This window comes from Chanos chanos, chromosome 6 (genome assembly GCF_902362185.1).
Source record: "Chanos chanos chromosome 6, fChaCha1.1, whole genome shotgun sequence".
NCBI lineage: Eukaryota > Metazoa > Chordata > Actinopteri > Gonorynchiformes > Chanidae > Chanos > Chanos chanos.
In genome coordinates, this window is record NC_044500.1 from 4997547 (window position 1) to 5017323 (window position 19777).

General features: G+C 40.5%; 1 protein-coding gene across 1 annotated transcript in view; it reads left to right on the forward strand.

Moving 5' to 3' along the window:
* Window positions 1-19777, forward strand: part of LOC115814077 (NACHT, LRR and PYD domains-containing protein 12-like) — a 52418-nt gene that overhangs the window by 4046 nt on the left and 28595 nt on the right. Inside the window, exons 4-8 of the mRNA XM_030776797.1 lie at window positions 1-45; window positions 689-805; window positions 1613-1726; window positions 2548-2646; window positions 4089-5702. The exon at window positions 1-45 is cut by the window's left edge and continues 69 nt beyond it. Of these exons, the coding sequence (XP_030632657.1) occupies window positions 1-45; window positions 689-805; window positions 1613-1726; window positions 2548-2646; window positions 4089-5702 (1989 nt within the window). The remainder of the gene's footprint in view (window positions 46-688; window positions 806-1612; window positions 1727-2547; window positions 2647-4088; window positions 5703-19777) is intronic.

Genomic DNA, 19777 nt, shown 5'->3' on the forward strand with positions numbered 1-19777 from the left:
GAATCGCCCAATAGACCTCAAGGAGGGAAGCTGTCCTGAACACAGGTAAGATTTCATGAGAGTTTAGTCATGGTTATTACACTCTTCCATGGTGAATGTCCAATTTGACTCTTTAACAGCAACATTAACTAACAAATGAGTCGTAAGAGTTTCTGTGTGTGTGTGTGTGTGTGTGTGTGTGTGTGTGTGTGTGTCTGTCTGTCTGTCTGTCTGTCCGTCTGTTTGTTTGTCTTTGTGTGTGTGTGTGTGTGTGTGTGTCTGTCTGTCTGTCTGTCTGTCCGTCTGTTTGTTTGTCTTTGTGTGTGTGTGTGTGTGTGTGTGTCTGTTTGTCTTTGTGTGTATTTGTGTGTGTCTATGTATATGTATGTTTATGTGTGTGTTTTTCTGTCTTTGTGTATATGTGTGTGTGTGTGTGTGTGTGTGTGTGTCTGTCTCTGTGTCTGTTTGTCTTTGTGTATATGTGTGCGTGTGTGTCTGTGTGTGTTTGTATGTGTGTTTGTGTGTGTGTGCATGATAGTTTGAAAGACATATAATTGTTTCCCAGTCAGGAGAGTTCACTTTTGTATTGATGGTTTAGGGTATTTTGAAGTCCTATTGAATACTGTGTCAAAAATGAAAATAGATCTGATTTTCATCGAAGCCTGCAAGGCATAAAGAAAAATGAATGTGTGAATGTGTTGTGTTGAAGGCCAGTCAGTCAGGAGAGACCAGACTCACCTGTGCTCAGCTGTGTGTCCATGAAGAGTAACAGGTCCATGAATCGCCCAATAGACCTCAAAGAGGGAAGCTGTCCTCCTGAACACAGGTAAGATTTCATGAGGGTTTAGTCATGGTTATTACACTCTTCCATGGTGAATGTCCAATTTGACTCTTTAACAGCAACATTAACTAACAAATGAGTCGTAAGAGTTTCTGTGTGTGTGTGTGTGTGTGTGTGTGTGTGTGTGTGTGTCTGTTTGTCTTTGTGTGTATGTTTGTGTATTTGTGTGTATGTGAAAGTGTGCGTGTGTGTGTGTGTGTGTGTGCGTGTGTGTGCGTGCATGCGCATGCATACTTGCATTTGTGTGTGTCTGTCTGTCTGTTTGTTCTTGTTTGTGTGTGTGTGTATTTGTGTCTATGTATGTGTGTGTGTGTGTGTGTGTGTGTGTGTCTGTCTGTCTGTCTGTCCGTCTGTTTGTTTGTCTTTGTGTGTGTGTGTGTGTGTGTGTGTCTGTGTGTCTGTTTATCTGTGTGTTTGTGTGTGTGTGTCTGTTTGTCTTTGTGTGTATTTGTGTGTGTCTATGTATATGTATGTTTATGTGTGTGTTTTTCTGTCTTTGTGTATATGTGTGTGTGTGTGTGTGTGTGTGTGTCTGTCTCTGTGTCTGTTTGTCTTTGTGTATATGTGTGCGTGTGTGTCTGTGTGTGTTTGTATGTGTGTTTGTGTGTGTGTGCATGATAGTTTGAAAGACATATAATTGTTTCCCAGTCAGGAGAGTTCACTTTTGTATTGATGGTTTAGGGTATTTTGAAGTCCTATTGAGTACTGTGTCAAAAATGAAAATAGATCTGATTTTCATCGAAGCCTGCAAGGCATAAAGAAAAATGAATGTGTGAATGTGTTGTGTTGAAGGCCAGTCAGTCAGGAGAGACCAGACTCACCTGTGCTCAGCTGTGTGTCCATGAAGAGTAACAGGTCCATGAATCGCCCAATAGACCTCAAGGAGGGAAGCTGTCCTGAACACAGGTAAGATTTCATGAGAGTTTAGTCATGGTTATTACACTCTTCCATGGTGAATGTCCAATTTGACTCTTTAACAGCAACATTAACTAACAAATGAGTCGTAAGAGTTTCTGTGTGTGTGTGTGTGTGTGTGTGTGTGTGTGTGTGTGTGTGTGTGTCTGTTTTTCTGTCCTAGTGTATGTGTGTGTGCATGTATGTCTTTGTGTGTGTGTCTGTGCATGATAGTTTAAAAGACATATAATTGTTTCCCAGTCAGGAGAGCTCTCCTTTGTATCGATAGTATAGGGTATTTTGAAGTCCTATTGAATACTGCGTCAAAAGAGATAAAGAAAAATGAATGTGTGAATGTGTTGTGTTGAAGGCCAGTCCATCAGCAGAGATCAGACTCATTGGAGAGTCAACTGTTGTATTGACAGATTGTATTGGTTTGTGTGTATATATATATATATATATATATATGTGTGTGTGTGTGTGTGTGTGTGTGTGTGTGTATATATATGTTTATATATATGTTTATATATATTCTTTTTTTTCTAAATATAGTAATGAGTAACAATACCCAGACAGTTATTCACAGTGTATTTTAAAGAAAGTAGAAGTCGTAGTGATTGAACTGTGTCTAGAGGAAAATTCACATCTCCTCTCCCCTGAGAATAAGTCTCCTTAGAATCCCCCCCAGATTAGTGTTTGATTTTTTAATGATACCAAGGCTGTATATGATAAATATATAAATATACTTCATGTAATATGTGATTTTACTGTCCTTAATTACTTTCATCATTACTGCTTTTATTCATGACTTGAAGATCATGTTGTGTCCACAGTGTCCATGAGGAGAGATCAGACAGTGAGTCCAGGACGATGAACAGAACAACAGAAGAGAAAATCAGCATCACAGAGGGAGAGTGTTCTGCAGACAGAAGGTAGAACCACAATCCCTGACCACACTCACTTTAGTGGATGGAAAATCCAAGGAAATCTTTTTTGACAAAGTCTTTCTTTTTAGATATTTCCTGTCTGACTAAATGAAGACAGAAAAGTGAAATAGTATATTGCTGTATGACTGAGACAGTATATCATTTACATAAATGTTGTTAATGTTATGGTTGATTTCATAAAATAAAAATCAGAAAACACTGTAATACTATGATTTAATGAAAAACAAAAAGAAATTAACTTCACAATGTGTGAATTTAGTCTAAAGTAGGGATGTGCATCTCCATCACTGAGGCTGATGTGATGCACAAATCGATACATGGCCAACGATCCGATACATTAAAGATACATATGAAGCAACTACTAATGCGATACAATATGATTCAGCCCTATTGCGATTAAGTGCGATTCGACGCGATTTGATTCAACCCCAATACGATGCGATGCGAAAGAATATGATGCTATGCAATTCATTATGAAACGGATAGTTTGATTTTATTTCTTTGATTGTTCTTAAGCAGACAGCGAATCATAAATTAACTAAAAAATACCACTCGGTCGCACCATGTCACTGCCTCGGGTCATTGCTTAAGTTAGTCGTGCTGCCTGTGTACTTCACAGTGAAACGGCATATTTTGCTAATTGCTCGCGTCTTGTCAAATTGTTCGTCTCTCTTGGAAAATCCGAAGTCTCGCCAAACATAAATGCTTGATTTGTAGCAGTTCGTGCAGCGTATAGCTCTTCCTCCTCCGTGATAATCTGTGACTTGCCCGGACACGCCTCCAACTCGCGTGAGACTTGGCCGAGAGACTTGACGAGAACTGGCCGCTGACGGCAGTGGAGATGAGAGACCGAGAATCAGAGAGGAGGAATCAGTCAGTATAAAAGTATTGGTCACAGTTTCTAAATAATAAAGGCATAGGGCCTCTGCTAATGATCATATGTAAATAAATCAGATTTCACCGATGCAAATATGTTAGAAACAATGCATCATGATTTCATCCCAAACTGTATCCAGTGCGCAATTTTTTTATTCGGGGGAATCACATCTTGAACTTTTATGCCGACGCACCAATGCAAATCGGTGAATCTTACCATTCCTAGTCTACAATGATAGAGGAATGATACAGAAGAGGTGAAGCACATAATAAAGCATGAATTGGCTAAATAATGTGCTAATTAATACAAAGGTCTACATCTTTAATTAAGCATGAAAAAAAGGCCAAGTGGCAAGTAGTAACTGCTTACACTTTCCTTTGTCCATATACTGTGTTTTATGTTTCATATCACCTTCATCTCACCATATTACAAATCTTTAGAATGTATAAATGCGTAACATGAATTAAAATGTCAGACTATATGTTTTTGCTGATTATTTAAATTTTTGTATGAAACTGACGTATTGCATGACTTTGTTGCGATTTCACAGATATGAATCTGCTTTGGCTGAGACTCATGTCTATAAGAGATTCAAATCAAATCTGAGACAGAAGTTTCAGTGTGTTTGTGAAGATTTAACAAAACAGGGAAACCCTTCACTTCTCAATGAGATCTACACAGAGCTCTACATTATGCCGGGTGGAAGTGAAGAAGTCAACAATGAACATGAGGTCAGACAGATTGAGACAGCAACCAGGAGAACATTAACAGAGGACACACCAATCAAATGCAATGACATATTTAAACCCTTACCTGGACAAGACAAACCCATCAGAACTGTGCTGACAACAGGAGTCGCTGGCATTGGAAAAACAGTCTCTGTACAGAAGTTCATTCTAGACTGGGCTGAAGAGAAGGCCAATCAGGATATCCACTTCATATTTCCACTTCCTTTCAGAGAGCTGAATTTGATGAAGGACCAAAAACACAGTCTGATGAGTTTACTTCATGGCCTTTTCAGGGAAAGCAAAATATTTGACAGCAATCAGCATAAAGCTCTTTTCATCTTTGATGGCCTGGATGAATGTCGACTATCTCTGGATTTTCAGAACAATGAGAGTCTGTGTGATGTAACAGAGTCAACTTCAGTGGATATGCTGCTGACAAACCTCATCAAGGGGAATCTGCTTCCCTCTGCTCTCATCTGGATAACCTCCCGACCAGCAGCAGCCAATCAAATCCCTCCTCATTATGTTGACCAGGTCACTGAGATACGAGGGTTTAATGATGAACACAAGGAAGAGTATTTTAGGAAGAGAATCAGCGATCAGAACATTTACAACAGAATCATCTCACAAGTGAAGTCTTCAAGAAGCCTGTACATCATGTGCCACATACCAGTGTTCTGTTGGATTTCAGCCACTGTTCTAGAGAGAATGTTGGGTGAAGAGACAGGAGAGATTCCCACAACTCTGACTCAGATGTACACACACTTTCTCTTAATTCAAATCAAGAGTGTGAGACAAAAATACAGTGAGAGCAAAGAGAAAGATAATGAAATGATTTTCAAACTGGGGCGACTGGCTTTTCAGCAGCTGGAAAAAGGCAATCTGATTTTCTATGAGGAAGACCTGAGAGAGTGTGGCATTGATGTGAGAGAAGCATCAGTGTACTCAGGAGTGTGCACCCAGATCTTTAGAGAGGAGTTAGGGCTGTACCAGGGGAAGGTGTTCTGCTTTACACATCTGAGCATTCAGGAACATCTTGCCGCTCTGTATGTTCATCTGTCTTTTATCAACAACAGAAAGAATGTTCTAATTCAGAAGGGCTTCTCAGAAAAAATAGCCATGTTCAGAGGTTTACCTTTTTTTGACCTACACAAGAGTGCAGTGGATCAGGCTTTGCAGAGTGAGAATGGACACATGGATCTTTTTCTCCGTTTCCTTCTGGGCCTCTCACTGGAATCCAATCAGATTGTCCTACAGAGTCTACTGACACAGACAGGAAACAGCTCACACAGCAAGAAGAACACTGTCGAGTACATCAAAAAGAAGATCAGAGAGAATCCTTCTCCTGAGAAATCCATCAATCTGTTCCACTGTCTGAATGAACTGAATGATCATTCTCTGGTGGAGGAAATCCAGCACTACCTAAGATCTGGGAAGTTTGCCAAAACAAAATTCTCACCTTCTCAGTTGTCAGCTATAGCCTTTTTGATGCTGACTTCAGAAAAAGAGCTGGATGTGTTTAATCTGAATAAATACTCTAGTTCATACACAGGCTGGCCATCCATAACAGCAGATCAGGTTCTTTTCAGGCTGCTGTCTGTGGTCCGCGCATCTAAAGCTGTCATGTAAGTACAGTGCAGTACCGTTCATACAGTATCTCCCTCATATGTTTTCAGAAGAACCACTGAACCTTCTTTTAACATTTACAATTTGTAACAATTTTCTGGGAGAAAATGTGTCTTGTGAAATTGTCTTTTTCTTTTGAAGAGAACCGCTCTCGTACCCACCCACATACACAGGGCTAGTCTTAGAGTGATGCTATCTGTCAACAGTTGTAACACAGTCAATTTACAGTGGCTTCAAAAAGTATTCAACCCCTAAGACTTTTTCACATAAATGATTGTCACAACCTGGGATTTTGATTGTGGTTGCAAATCTTTATTGTAAACCACACACTTTGCACTGTAAGTTTGCACTTCATATGTGCTGTTTCAGAAAAGAAGGATGTGGGAAAAAAAGGAAATTCAACAGTTGAAATCCCAACAATTTGTAAATATTCATTCCTCTTGTTCATTATATGGTTGAACCACCTCTCGCAGCTACTAGAGCTTTTCTTCGTTTGAAGCCACTGCACTGTGCTTGGGTCATTGTTCTGCTGAACAACACACTTCTTCCCTAGTTTAAGCTTTCTGACAGAGAGGAGCAGGCTTTTGTCTTGGATCTCTGTGATTGCGCACCATTCATCTTTGCATCAGTCCTAACCAGATTACCTGTCCCTGCCACTGAACAACAGTCATGACTTTCAGTCTCACTTGGGCACAGATCAAGCATCAAGTTTACCGTGTGAATTACTGTGGGAATATTTGATTTATTACTGCTGTTGAATTATTACAATGTGATTGATTATTATATACACATTATTAATATTACTACTGCTGATTTGAGGCACAATGTAAATGAGGCAATTATCTTGGTAGTGTAAATTTAGTCATAAGTAAGATTTGAATGGTAGAGGAGGATGAATGTTTGCTGGCAGCAATAAAATATTATGAGGCTAATTAAGAGTAAATTGAATAAAAATTTTAAAACTTCAGTGCAGTCATCTGGTTCCAAAACATGCAAAGCCTTCGGTGCCTTAGATTCAGACATCTGTGTGTATGAGTGTGCAATAAATGCAGGTAGTTATTTTTATACATTTTTGTGTTTTTCCAGGCTGATTAAGTGTAAATTGACAGAGAAAAGTTGTGCAAATCTGGCGTCAGTTCTGAAGTCAAACTCCTCAAGTCTTAGAGAACTGGACCTGAGTAACAATAATCTGCAGGATTCAGGAGTGAAGTTGCTCTATGCTGGCCTGGAGAGTCCTCACTGTAAACTGGAGAAACTGAGGTAAGATCATGTCTCTGAGAGGCACATATGCCATGGTTTTCATTAGAGTTTTAGAAGTGTGTGGGCATTTTTATCGAAATCCAATCCGGTCAAACCCCTCCACTCAACACATATTAACATGAAATGTGATTAAAACATAATTCTTTACTGATTAGTATTCGAGCCAAAAAGTTCCTTTGAAATGGTCTTGTACCCTTCCCTAACTCTGTGCCTCTCTATAATTGTATTCCTGACTTGAAAGCTCTTTGTTTTAATTTTGGCTCCTGTTACTGTTAGGTTAGATTAGCTTGTCATAACCTTTGTTGCTTAGCAACCATAATTGCAAGTTAAGAAGGTCACTCACCATTAGCTGATAATGAGGATGTTAGGGAAATAGAGATATATGTGTTCCTCAGTTAAAATTGGAAACAGATAACAAAAAGAAGGACATTGCCCAGTGTGTAATAACCCAGGAGATAATGTTAGTAAGGATTATTTTGCGAGTATGATATTGGCATTATAAACTTGTGCTACAAGTTGATTTTAAAAATGCAAGTGAGAAAGACAATTCCATACAACTGTGTTTCTCCTCCTCATGTGTCAAATGACACTGACACTCTCTGTATGTACTAAAAACAAAACAAAGAAATGACACTCATCATATGACACAATGCTCAGAGTGGATGTTAGGCTTAACAGTCATGACTTTCAGTCTCACTTGGGCGCAGATCAAGTATCAAGTTTGCAGTGTGAATTACTGTGGGAATATTTGAATTATTACTGCTGTTGAATTATTACAGTGTGATTGATTATTATATACACATTAATATTACTACTGCTGATTCGAGGCACAATGAAATTGAGGCAATTATCTTGGTAGTGTAAATTTAGTCATAAGTAAGATTTGAATGGTAGAGGAGGATGAATGTTTGCTGACAGCAATAAAATATTATGAGGCTAATTAAGAGTAAATTGAATAAAAATTTTAAAAATTTAATGCAGTCATCTGGTTCCAAAACATGCAAAACCTTCGGTGCCTTAGATTCAGACATCTGTGTGTATGAGTGTACATTAAATGCTGGTAGTTATTTTTATGCATTTTTGTGTTTTTCCAGGCTGATTAAGTGTAACTTGACAGAGAAAAGTTGTGCAAATCTGGCATCGGCTCTGGGGTCAAACTCCTCAAGTCTGAGACAGCTGGACCTGAGTAACAATAATGTGCAGGACTCTGGAGTGGAGAAGCTCTCTGTTGGACTGAAGAGTCCTCACTGTAAACTGGAGATACTGAGGTAAGATCATCTCTCTGAGAGGCACATTCATTACAGTGTTGTGGTGAACATTTTAATAAGATCAGGAATACACTTACATCTGAATCCAAACTGTGTTAGGATCCCTAAGGATTTTTAAAATCAGATTAAAATAAATTTTACCTAATGTTTATAAGGTGTAATTTAAAATAGTAATGGAAAATTTTCATTTGATTTGTCTGTTTATTGTACAACTCACCATTGAACTGAGTTGTGTCCTGAACTGAAAGAGTGTGTCTCTGTTCTCTCTGTAGGCTGAGAACATGTGGTGTCACAGATGAAGGCTGTGCTGCTCTGGCTTCAGCTCTGAAATCAAACCCTTCACACCTGAGAGAACTGGACCTGTCTGGGAATTTAATAAAAAGCCCAGGAAAGAATCTTCTCTCTGCTTTACTGGATGATCCCTGTTATAACCTGGAGAAGCTCGCGTGAGTAATGGCCCATTGAAATGAGCTGAAACTCTTCTTTTCATCGTAACTATACATGTGTAGTGTTCTCAGCATAACCACATGTGTATGATCACAGTTGTGTTTACAGTAACTTTTAGGGTGCTGTAACTTTAGTAACAAGCCTGTTGTGTGTGTATAATTTATGACGATGAGCTGAAATCGCCTGTGCGTCTTCCCTTAAGGACTCCATGAAAGCTGAATATACCATTCCTAATCTCAGATATATCTGACAAAGAGAGACTTCACCAAGTCTTGTTGTGTTCATGTCATTTTTTTTTCCCATCTGAAATACTCTCACGGTTATTATGCATGCAACTTTGATTTCATAAATACGTATGAGTAGGTTTCAGTAACACCTCTTTTACTTTCTTCAGGCTCTGATAAACATTTTTGGAATTTAAGGATGAAGTCAATAACTGAGTTGAAAACATGTCTTGTCACTGTTACTGAGGAACCGGGAGGTAGAGAGCTCGGTGAAGATGACCTTCCTACACACATTCAGCACCAGAGTAACTGTACTGTTCCCTTATTCTCCCACCCCGTCCATTCGGTGGTTTGAGATTACACAGAATCCTCAGCTGAGATAGGGACATAATTGAATGAGAGTAAAGTATGAGATCAGAACTTAGGACAGTAAAATAATATATTACTTATGATGGTATGATTGTACTGCCGTCACTTAAAGCACAGTAATGCGCATCTAATGTCATGTTATACTTACTCATTCTTGGTTTTAGCACCTCCTACCAGTCATTTCTTAGTGCAGTGAGGAGGGCTGCTTTAAGTGAGGTCAGCTTAAGAGACAGCCTCTTTCTCATTGGTGTAGCTCATGCACGTGACTTGTGACATCACACTTCGTTCTGCAATTTTGTCTCCAGCATTTACTCTAGAAGGCATTTTATAGTTCTGCCAGATAAATCTTTTTCTTTCTGTTTGTGTAAATCCTTGGAGGAGCTTTGCTTGTAAGTGGCATTGATTATCTACACTGTTAAGTTGTGTGTGTGTGTGTGTGTGTGTGTATATTTAGTGGCTGCATACACTGTGATGCTGTGTAACACAAGCAGCTCACCACTGTGTTTGCCATACTGTTACACTAGCTCAGTTGTTAGTGCTGTTGTATTCTGTATTATACTTAACCTGTACTCCTGCTCCTTCCATCTGCCGGACATGCTACATTACACATCTCATTGAATCAATGTTGCTCAGGAATGAAGATGTGACACTAGAAAATGTCACAAAAGCAATATTGATGTCATACTGTAATTGTTTTTTTTTTCTTTTTCTTTTCTTTTTTTTTTTTTTTACTTTTTCACATCAAATATGAGCATTCATTTTGAGTAAGGATGTGTGTGCACAAACGCATGTGTGTGTGTGTGCGTGCATGCGCACTTGTATCTGTGTATGTGTACACTTTAAAGGAAACCTTGAGTGTGTCTGTGTAGATTAATATGTCCAACTCTGTAGTCTAGGGCATATTCTGATGTAAGAGAACTCATATTTAACATATATCAACACTTATATAAATAAATGATGAAGTATGCCAGATGTCTGTGTCTCTTTTTCCCACACTGTTTGACCACACCCACTTTCAAAAACCTGGGCAAAAACCTAAAGTTCCCTAAGTTCTGTCTGAATGGAGATATGGAGATAAAGTCCTCGCTCTACTAACCCTCCCCTCCACAGTTTACGTCTAAAACTCCTCTTAAACAAGTTAACTCATCTCCTCTCCTTGAGCTGAAATGGCTTCAACAAAGCCAGTTCTGCCCCCCACCCCACCCGGTGCTCTGTCTTAACCCAGAGACATCTGCTCAACTTCAACTTCATGGTGTGTAAATTAAAGCTTTGTGCAGACTGTTCTATGTGTGAGTTGAATGAGACTTACAAAAGACTGGTTATGTTAAGCGGTGCGGTGGAATTTTTCGTTTTAGTTATTATTTTCTGGAACATGTTCAACTCATTTAATTCAGCATGCAAAACAGCTACAGCAAAAGGCTCTTGTATGAAAAGTGTTGATTTCAGGACTGGTATGATAATGTTAAATATGCAGTTCTGTCTTTATTTCCTGGAAATAGATCCTCTCAGCACTGAGTGAGAATTTTACCTAGAGAAAGTGAACAATACTTACAAACACCAAAGCTCACCGCCCGTGAATGAGACACTTGATCATCTTGACTGATGATTTGAAATGAGAGACAGAGCTGAAAAAAGACAGTTGGTTTGCCGTTTTGCAGTTTTGATCCTTTTGGTTGTGTCCTGACTGGACTTACTGTGAGGTGTAAATCAGAGGGGAATTTTAAAGGGAAATGGACGTGACATTCGTGACCCTCCCTTTGTTTCTCTGAGACAGAATTCCCAGAAGGCGGGAGCTGTCTGTGGATCGTTAGGAAGGAATTTTATGATGTGGAAGTCCATCTCAGATATCTTTGATTCATCAGTCTTTGTTTGTTTTGGCCTGTTTAGTCAACAGGAAGTACAAACACAGCCCCATTGGTCATCTCTGGTGTCAGTCCCCTTATAACAGTGCTGTCATCCCACTGAGGACTGAATATGTTTCTCATTTCTGTCTCACTGGCCTGTGTTTCTAATGACTGAAAACTAACATTGCCGTCTTTGATCTTAAAAGCTGTTGGAATTCACTCAGTGATCTCTGTGGAGGGTTATGATCATTCAGGAAAGACTGAGTCTACTGTATAAAACCAAAGCCTGGCATTTTGTAGCTGGATGGTGAAGAGGATGTTTTCCCTGCTGAGAATACAGAGACAGACAGAGACACAGTGGGATTCTATGTGAAACAACGTGTTATTGTACAGGCCAGTAACACAAACAGATTCTTCTGTAGAGTGATAATCAGAGACCACAGGAAGGAGACAGAGATTTACATCATGGCAACAGGGCCCAAGCATAAAGAGATGCCTATACACAGCAAAAAATGTCTCTCTCTCACACACACACACACACACACACATATAAACACACACATACACACAATAGTCACTTCTTTCATAATAGCACTGCCTTGTGAAATATGTGCACTGTGGCTGAAACCCTGAGTGTGAGTATGGAATTACAGCTGAGTGATGTCATAAACCAACCAATCAGGAAGTTCTTATCATCCTGTTAAAGCAAAAGCGAACTCACTCACAAAGTGTGCTCTTGAATGTGCATAGATTCTGTTCTTACCTAAGAACAGCTCCCAAATTAGAAAACACTGAATGACAGAATCTTCATGGAAACTGCATGAGTTGGTTTTAATAGGAAATTTCTCCTTAAGAACAGTTGGTGAATGAGGCCCAATGTTTATTGTGACAGTCAAATTCGAACAGAATGGAATGTATTTATTTGTCATGCTAGGTTAAAGAGGCCGGATTCATGTGCAGGTGAGGTTCGGTTTTACTTAAATGAAACATTGAACAAGAACAAAGACTTCAGGAACTTAAAGTTGCAACTTTGGGCTTTGGGCTTCGGGCTTCGGGCTTCAAAATCACTAACAATCATCAGTAACAGCCAAAGAACACAAGGAAAACCAGGAGTATTTAAACACAGCTAAACAAGGCTGAACAAATTGAAAACAGGTGCAACAATAACTCCTTGATGCTAAAGAGGAAAATCAAGAAAAACAGTTAAGTCTGACATAATATCTCCCCTCAATACGTATTAATGTGTTAAAATGTTAAAAGTGTGCTGACAACCCAGAAACAATACGAAATATGTAAAGTGATGGAAGGGCTAGTTGATTTGTGTCTGCTGTAGCTTCATCTTTCAAGCCAGTTACCCAAAAATTTCCTGAAGTATTTATGAGGACATTATGGAAATTGTATGTGTTTTTCATTATGTGGTATTAAAAAGTACAGTCTACCCACAAAAAAATGAATAGATCTGAATCTGCTTGTACATAATCCACTGTACTAGATTCTGGATGTATACTTACTCATCTGTTAGTAATAGCATGAATTCTCTGTCATTTAGACTAGCCCAGATGATTTAGGTACAGAGAACAGGGTTTCCTTCAGCGACAAAAATATGACTCAAACATGTCAAATTTTAATTCTGTGGGTGTCTGCGTGTTTTCAGAGATTGAGAGCAGAAGGAGACTGTATGCAGGTGAGTGTACAGTATCCAGTACTGGATCACTTTTGATCATTGCTGTGCTACTCATACCAGATAAGTTCTAGTTAATGGCTCCCCATGAATATTAGATGGAATACTAAGATCACTGTGCTATGATTACAGAAAATACAGTCATTCAGAACAAGTCTATGTATAGCTCAGTGCTCTGAACACTGAACCTAGAGGTTGAGTTCTCCTAGATAACTAAGCTCCTGAATCACCAAGAGCTTAGTTATCTAGCTCCTGGTGGGAAATGGTTTATCGTGTGCTCAGAGAATAGAAACGAGAATGTCAACATTTATTATGATGGTTAAATTTAAATGGTACCCTACATAATGAATCTTTGTTTCCAGCTCACCAGCTGCCACTGGTGTGTGCATATATATATATATATATATATATATATATATATATATATATATACACACACACACGCACACACACACACTAATATATACACATATATAAAACATAAATGTGTATGTATATATTACTGTATACATATATAATATGTATACTGATAAATATATAGAGTTATATACATACATTTAGACACATTTAATGTAATGTATACATTACATTATTTACATTTTCAGTTTTGACAAGGGCCAACTGCAAACCAGGAAACAGGGATGGAAGCCTTGCTGTAACTTAGAGACCAGGAGGTTTCTTTCTGTTTGGTTTAAAAGTTCAGATGAGTCAGCAAAGCTTGTGTAGTCAAGTAACACTAAAAAGATTTCTCCTTTTTTTTTTTTTTTTTGGACTGAGCATAGGATTACCGAAGGTGCCTATGTTAGCACAAGCACAAAACCATGTTGCAGTCAGGGACATATCTACATAAAGAGGTAACAATAATCTGCAGCATTACAGTTATTGTATACTTTGATGATGAGAGGGACGCAGTTTTGGTTTTGAGCAGATGAGTGATATGTTGAGCGCTGAGGTGAGAAAGTTCAGTATGACACAAAGAGCCAGAGGGGCAAATGTAGACACATGACAGTGCCAGTTAAACAAAAGCCAACATACACACACACAGTCACACACACACACACACACACACACAACCTGGAGTTATGAGGTATAAACACTGCCTAAGAAGAGAGGAATGACTGACTTTCTCAGATGAGGGATGAACTGATTTTAAAGTGTAAGCCCCTGAATCTCCACCAGGTGGAGCTGATTTGCACAATGTTAAACTTATGAACGTGTCGGAGTGAATATATCAGATACAAACACACATTTTTCAATTTGGTTTCAATCCTTTTGATTCATTACATGAGTTGCTCTCTCTTTCCCCCTGCTGTCGTATTTCAGCGGCTACTACAAATATGTCACAATCACATTCATATAATAAAATGACCATAATATAATTGTAAAGTTACTACTACACACATGCACGTACACACACACAGAGAAAGAGAGAGAGGGAGAGACAACAGGGAAGTACAAAGGTCACTTAATTATCTGTCAGGTGAGAGAGGACTTAAAAAGTAAAAGTAAGGACCTGGTAAAGGTAAGGTAAAAGTAAGGACCTGACTCCATTTTGTGTCTTCAAACCAGCAGAGAAACAGTAAGATATGCTGCATTATGTGATTTGTTGTGGTATGATTGTCTGTTTTACTGTCTTATTAGAATTAAAAGAGTTAGAGTAGAGTAAACCTGAAACAGGAAATAAGGTCAGCTACAGAAATGTGAACGACCATGTTTGTCATAACATGAAGAAGAATACCATTGATTGAGTGACTAGATGATGAAGATGAGCTGTGAATCAATGCTTTTGCACAAACTCAGCTTTAGAACATGTTACAAATTGACTAACTAAAACACTCATTTAATAACTGTGTGATGGCAAACCAATGTAGTTCAACCAATTCATGCTGACCTTTCAAAAATATTTTAGTTGGAGAAATCAGTCAGAAAGCTTTCAGGGTAATTTACGTAAGTTTCTCAGTTATATTGCAAAATGTGAATGTGTGTCGAAATCTCGGTTTCTCCATACTGACAGATTTACTGATCAGCGGTTATTTGGTGGATTTGAATCACTGTCTCTTCAATGAGTCTTCGTGGAGAGAATGAGGACAGCTCTGGGTGAGTCATGATGGTTATTGGAGACTAATCCATGTGTATGTGTGTGTGTGTGTGTGTGTGTGTGTATGAGGGAGAGAGAGTATGACAGCTGTATGTGTGTTCACATCCATTTTAAAAACACTTCAGTGATATTACAGTAATATTTATATTATCGCCTGAATTCATTCATCAAGTTGTGATTCATACTAGAATAAGAGATCTGGAAAAAAGAAACGAGCGTGAAATGAAGTGAAATGGAGTGAAATGAGACAAATGTAAGATGGCTATGCATAAACGACAGTGCAAACATCAACACAGAACTGACAATTTTCATAGCCAAAATAAATAAATGAAAATTTATTTAAAAATGGTGTAGTGAATCAGTCTAGTGACCAGAATGCCTGTGGAATTCAGTGCAAGTCACTTGTCCACAAAATCTTTTAAAAGGCATATTATCTCTGAAATAAAGCGGAATTAGTGCAAGAGGTTATGCTTGGTTTTTTCAACAGTTGTGGAAGTTACAGTTCAAAGAAGAAAAATTCAGCTCAAACAGACATCATAATGGCTCTATGCCTAAAAAACTATCATTCAGTTTTAATTAAACTTGGAAAGTAAAGCTGGAATTTATCCCAAACTGGCTGACATTTTAAATATCGAACTATGTTAAAAAACTGCAGGTGAAAGCACAGCATCCTCATTAGTATCTGAGAGCTCAATTTAAGGTCTCTTTGCCTTCCTCTTCTATAAAGGCACTGTATTCTCTTACTCAGGCACCAGTTCCCTTCCTTCCTTCTTGACTTCAAGGACACGTCCCTATACACAGAGGCAATAAAAAGATAAATCGTGCCTCATAAAATTCAGCTACATGGAATTTAGTCACAGTAACAAAACACAATCATAATGTCACTCCCAGTTTAGCCTAATGATCAGTGACTCATTGAGTCAACAATCTCACCCTGTATATGGAAAGACTCTTTGTCAACTACCTCCTAATAAGGTATTGACTGTTTACCATGCATACTTAACTGCTGTTTTCTTTTTATTCTAGTTTTACTTTTGTTTGTGTACTTATCTTAGCCCTTCATGTTTTTTAATTTAAGCTCTTGGAATACATTTTGGATTTTGCAACCATTCTTGTAATAAACCTTTTTACTTTTTCAAACCTTGTAAACTTTGGTGTTCAGATGTTTTCATTACATGCAGAAGCATGTCCTCATTGCTACAAACAAAACTGACTAACATGTTGACAAATACAAATTGTCTTAATCAGTAGGGACAAAATTGGAGGATTGGTAAGAATACAAAAAGGTTAGCAGATACATATCAACAGTCTAGGATCTGAGCCCTCAAAAAGCTACACAAACTACACTGTGTGGATCATTTAAATTGTAATGCAGATATACTCTCTCTACCAGTTCAGTAACCAACATGTTGAGTGTGCATCCAGAAATCTTTTTTCAGTTTTTCCCAACCACACAAAATTGACAAAAAGAATGTGTTGTGTTGAAGGGAAGTCCATCAGGAGAGATCAGACTCACCTGCACCCAGCTGTGTTTCCATGAAGAGTGACATGAATTATCCACCAGAATTCAAAGAGGGCGACTTTCCTCCTGAACACAGGTAAGATCATATCAGAGTTAAACCATGTTTATCACACTTTTCCTCAATAAATGTCCAATTTGACTTTAATGGCAACATTACCTAGTAAACGAGTTTTTTCAGTCTGTATCTCTCTCTATCTCTCATTCCCTCTCTCTGTGTTTGTAAAGAAATACTTTTTGTTTTTTCAAAGTGTACATGTTGCCTCTGAAATGGAGTGTTGTAACTCTAAAGAGCCAGTTCAGTAACCAACATGTTGAGTGTGCATCCAGAAATCTTTTTTCAGTTTTTCCCAACCACACAAAATTGACAAAAAGAATGTGTTGTGTTGAAGGGAAGTCCATCAGGAGAGATCAGACTCACCTGCACCCAGCTGTGTTTCCATGAAGAGTGACATGAATTATCCACCAGAATTCAAAGAGGGCGACTTTCCTCCTGAACACAGGTAAGATCATATCAGAGTTAAACCATGTTTATCACACTTTTCCTCAATAAATGTCCAATTTGACTTTAATGGCAACATTACCTAGTAAACGAGTTTTTTCAGTCTGTATCTCTCTCTCTCTCTCATTCTCTCTCTCTGTGTTTGTAAAGAAATACTTTTTGTTTTTTCAAAGTGTACATGTTGCCTCTGAAATGGAGTGTTGTAACTCTAAAGAGTCTCTTTGGTTATCAGTACTAGCAAAATAGATACAAATGTCCAATTTGTATGTCACTTGGAGGATTAGCTAAGCTTTAGAATCAAGTGTTTTGTTTGACATGGTTGATGTGAGTGTTTTTATGTTAAATTCATCATCATCATCATCATCATCATCATCATCATCATCACCATCATCATTTTCTCACGCTTATCCGGGCCCGGGCCACGGTGGCAGCAGGCTGAGGAGGGTAGCCCAGACATCCCTTTCCCCGGCTACATCCACCAGCTCCTCCTGGGGGATCCCAAGGCGTTCCCAGGCCAGCCAAGATATATATTTCTTCCAACGTGTCCTGGGTCTTCCCAGTTGGTCGCACCCAGAACACCTCCATAGGGAGGCGCCTAGGAGGCATCCTGACTAGGTGCCCAAACCACCTCAACTGGCTCCTTTCAATGCGGAGGAGCAGCGGCTCTCCTCCAAGCTCCTCCTGGGTGTCCGAGCTCCTCACCCTATCCCTAAGGGTGGGCCCAGCCACCCTGCGGAGGAAGCTCATTTCCGCCGCTTGTATCTGCGATCTCATTCTTTCAGTCTCTACCCAGAGCTCGTGACCATAGGTGAGGGTTGGAACAAAGATCGACTGGTAAATTGAGAGCCTTGCCTTCTGCCTAAGCTCCTTCTTCACCATGACGGTCCAGTACAACAACCGCATGACTGCCGCTGCCACCCCGATCCGCCTGTCGATCCCCCGCTCCATTTTACCCTCACTCGTGAAGAAGACCCCGAGATACTTGAACTCCTCTACCTGAGGCAGGAACTCAGTCCCAAATCAGAGGGGGCAAGGCACCTTTTTCCGGCATAGGACCATGGCCTCGGATTTGGAGGTGCTGATCCTCATCCCGACCGCTTCACACTCGGCTGCAAACTGCCTCAACGCATGCTGGAGGTCACAGTTTGATGAGACCAACAGAACCACATCATATGCAAAAAGCAGAGACGCAATCCTGGGGCCACCGTATTGGACACCCTCCTCACCCCGACTGCGCCTTGAGATCCTGTCCGTGAAAATTAAGAACAAGATCGGAGACAAGGTACAGCCCTGGTGGAGTCCAACACTCACTGGGAATGAGTTTGACTTTGTGCCAAGAATACAGACACAGCTCTCACTACGGTTATACAGGGACCGAATGGCTCGCAGCAGCGAACCTGGCACCCCATACTCCCGCAGTACCCCCCACAGGACACCCCAGGAGACACGATCGTAAGCCTTCTCCAGGTCCACAAAACACATGTAGACTGGATTGGCAAATTCCCATGATCCCTCTAGTATCCGTGTAAGGGTGAACAGCTGGTCCGCTGTTCCACGGCAAGGACGGAATCCACATTGTTCCTCCTGGATCCGAGGTTCGACAATCGGCCGCAGTCTCCTTTCCAGTACCCTGGAGTAGGCTTTTCCAGGGAGGCTGAGTAGTGTGATACCCCGATAATTGGAGCACACTCTCCGGTCCCCTTTTTTAAAAATGGGGACCACCACCCCTGTCTGCCACTCCACAGGCACTGTCCCTGACTCCCACACAACGTTGCAGAGGCATGTCAGCCCTGACAGCCCAACAACATCCAAAGCCTTCAGCATTTCAGGGCGGATCTCATCCACTCCTGGCGCCTTGCCACTGCGGAGTTTTCTAACTGCCTCAGTGACCTCTGCCAGAGAGATGGGTGACGACCCTCCTGAATCTTCTGGCCCTGCCTCCTCTATGGAGGGCGTGTCAGTCGGGTCTAGGAGCTCCTCAAAGTGTTCCTTCCACCGTCCGACCACATCCTCAGTTGAGGTCAGGACCTCCCCATCCCTGCTGAGAACAGCCTGGACGAGGCCCTGCCTGCCCTTCCTGAGTCGCCTGACGGTTTGCCAGAACATCTCTGAGGCCAACCGAAAGTCCTTTTCCATGGCCTCCCCAAACTCCTCCCATACCCGAGTTTTTGCTTCCATGACAGCCGTCGCTGCAGCCCTTTTGGCATGCCGGTACCTCTCAGCCAATTCCGGAGTCCCCTGTGTTAGCCAAGCCCGGAAGGCCTCCTTCTTCAGCCTGACGACTTCCCTCACCGGTAGCGTCCACCACCGGGTCCTTGGGTTGCCGCCACTACAGGCACCAACGACCGTCTGGCCACAGCTCCAAGCTGCCGCTTCAACAATGGAGGCTCTGAACAGGGTCCGTTCAGACTCCATGTCCCCAGCCTCCCTCGTGATCAGGGAGAAGCTCCTCCGGAGGTGTGAGTTGAAGATCTTCCGTACAGGGCCCTCAGCCATCCGTTCCCAGTTCACCCTCACTATGCGTTTGGGTTTGCCAGGTCTGTCCGGCAGCCTCCCCCACCATCTGATCCAAGTCACCACCAGGTGGTGATCAGTTGACAGCTCTGCCCCTCTCTTTACCCGTGTGTCCAGCACATACGGCCGCAGGTCTGATGAGACGACTACAAAGTCGAT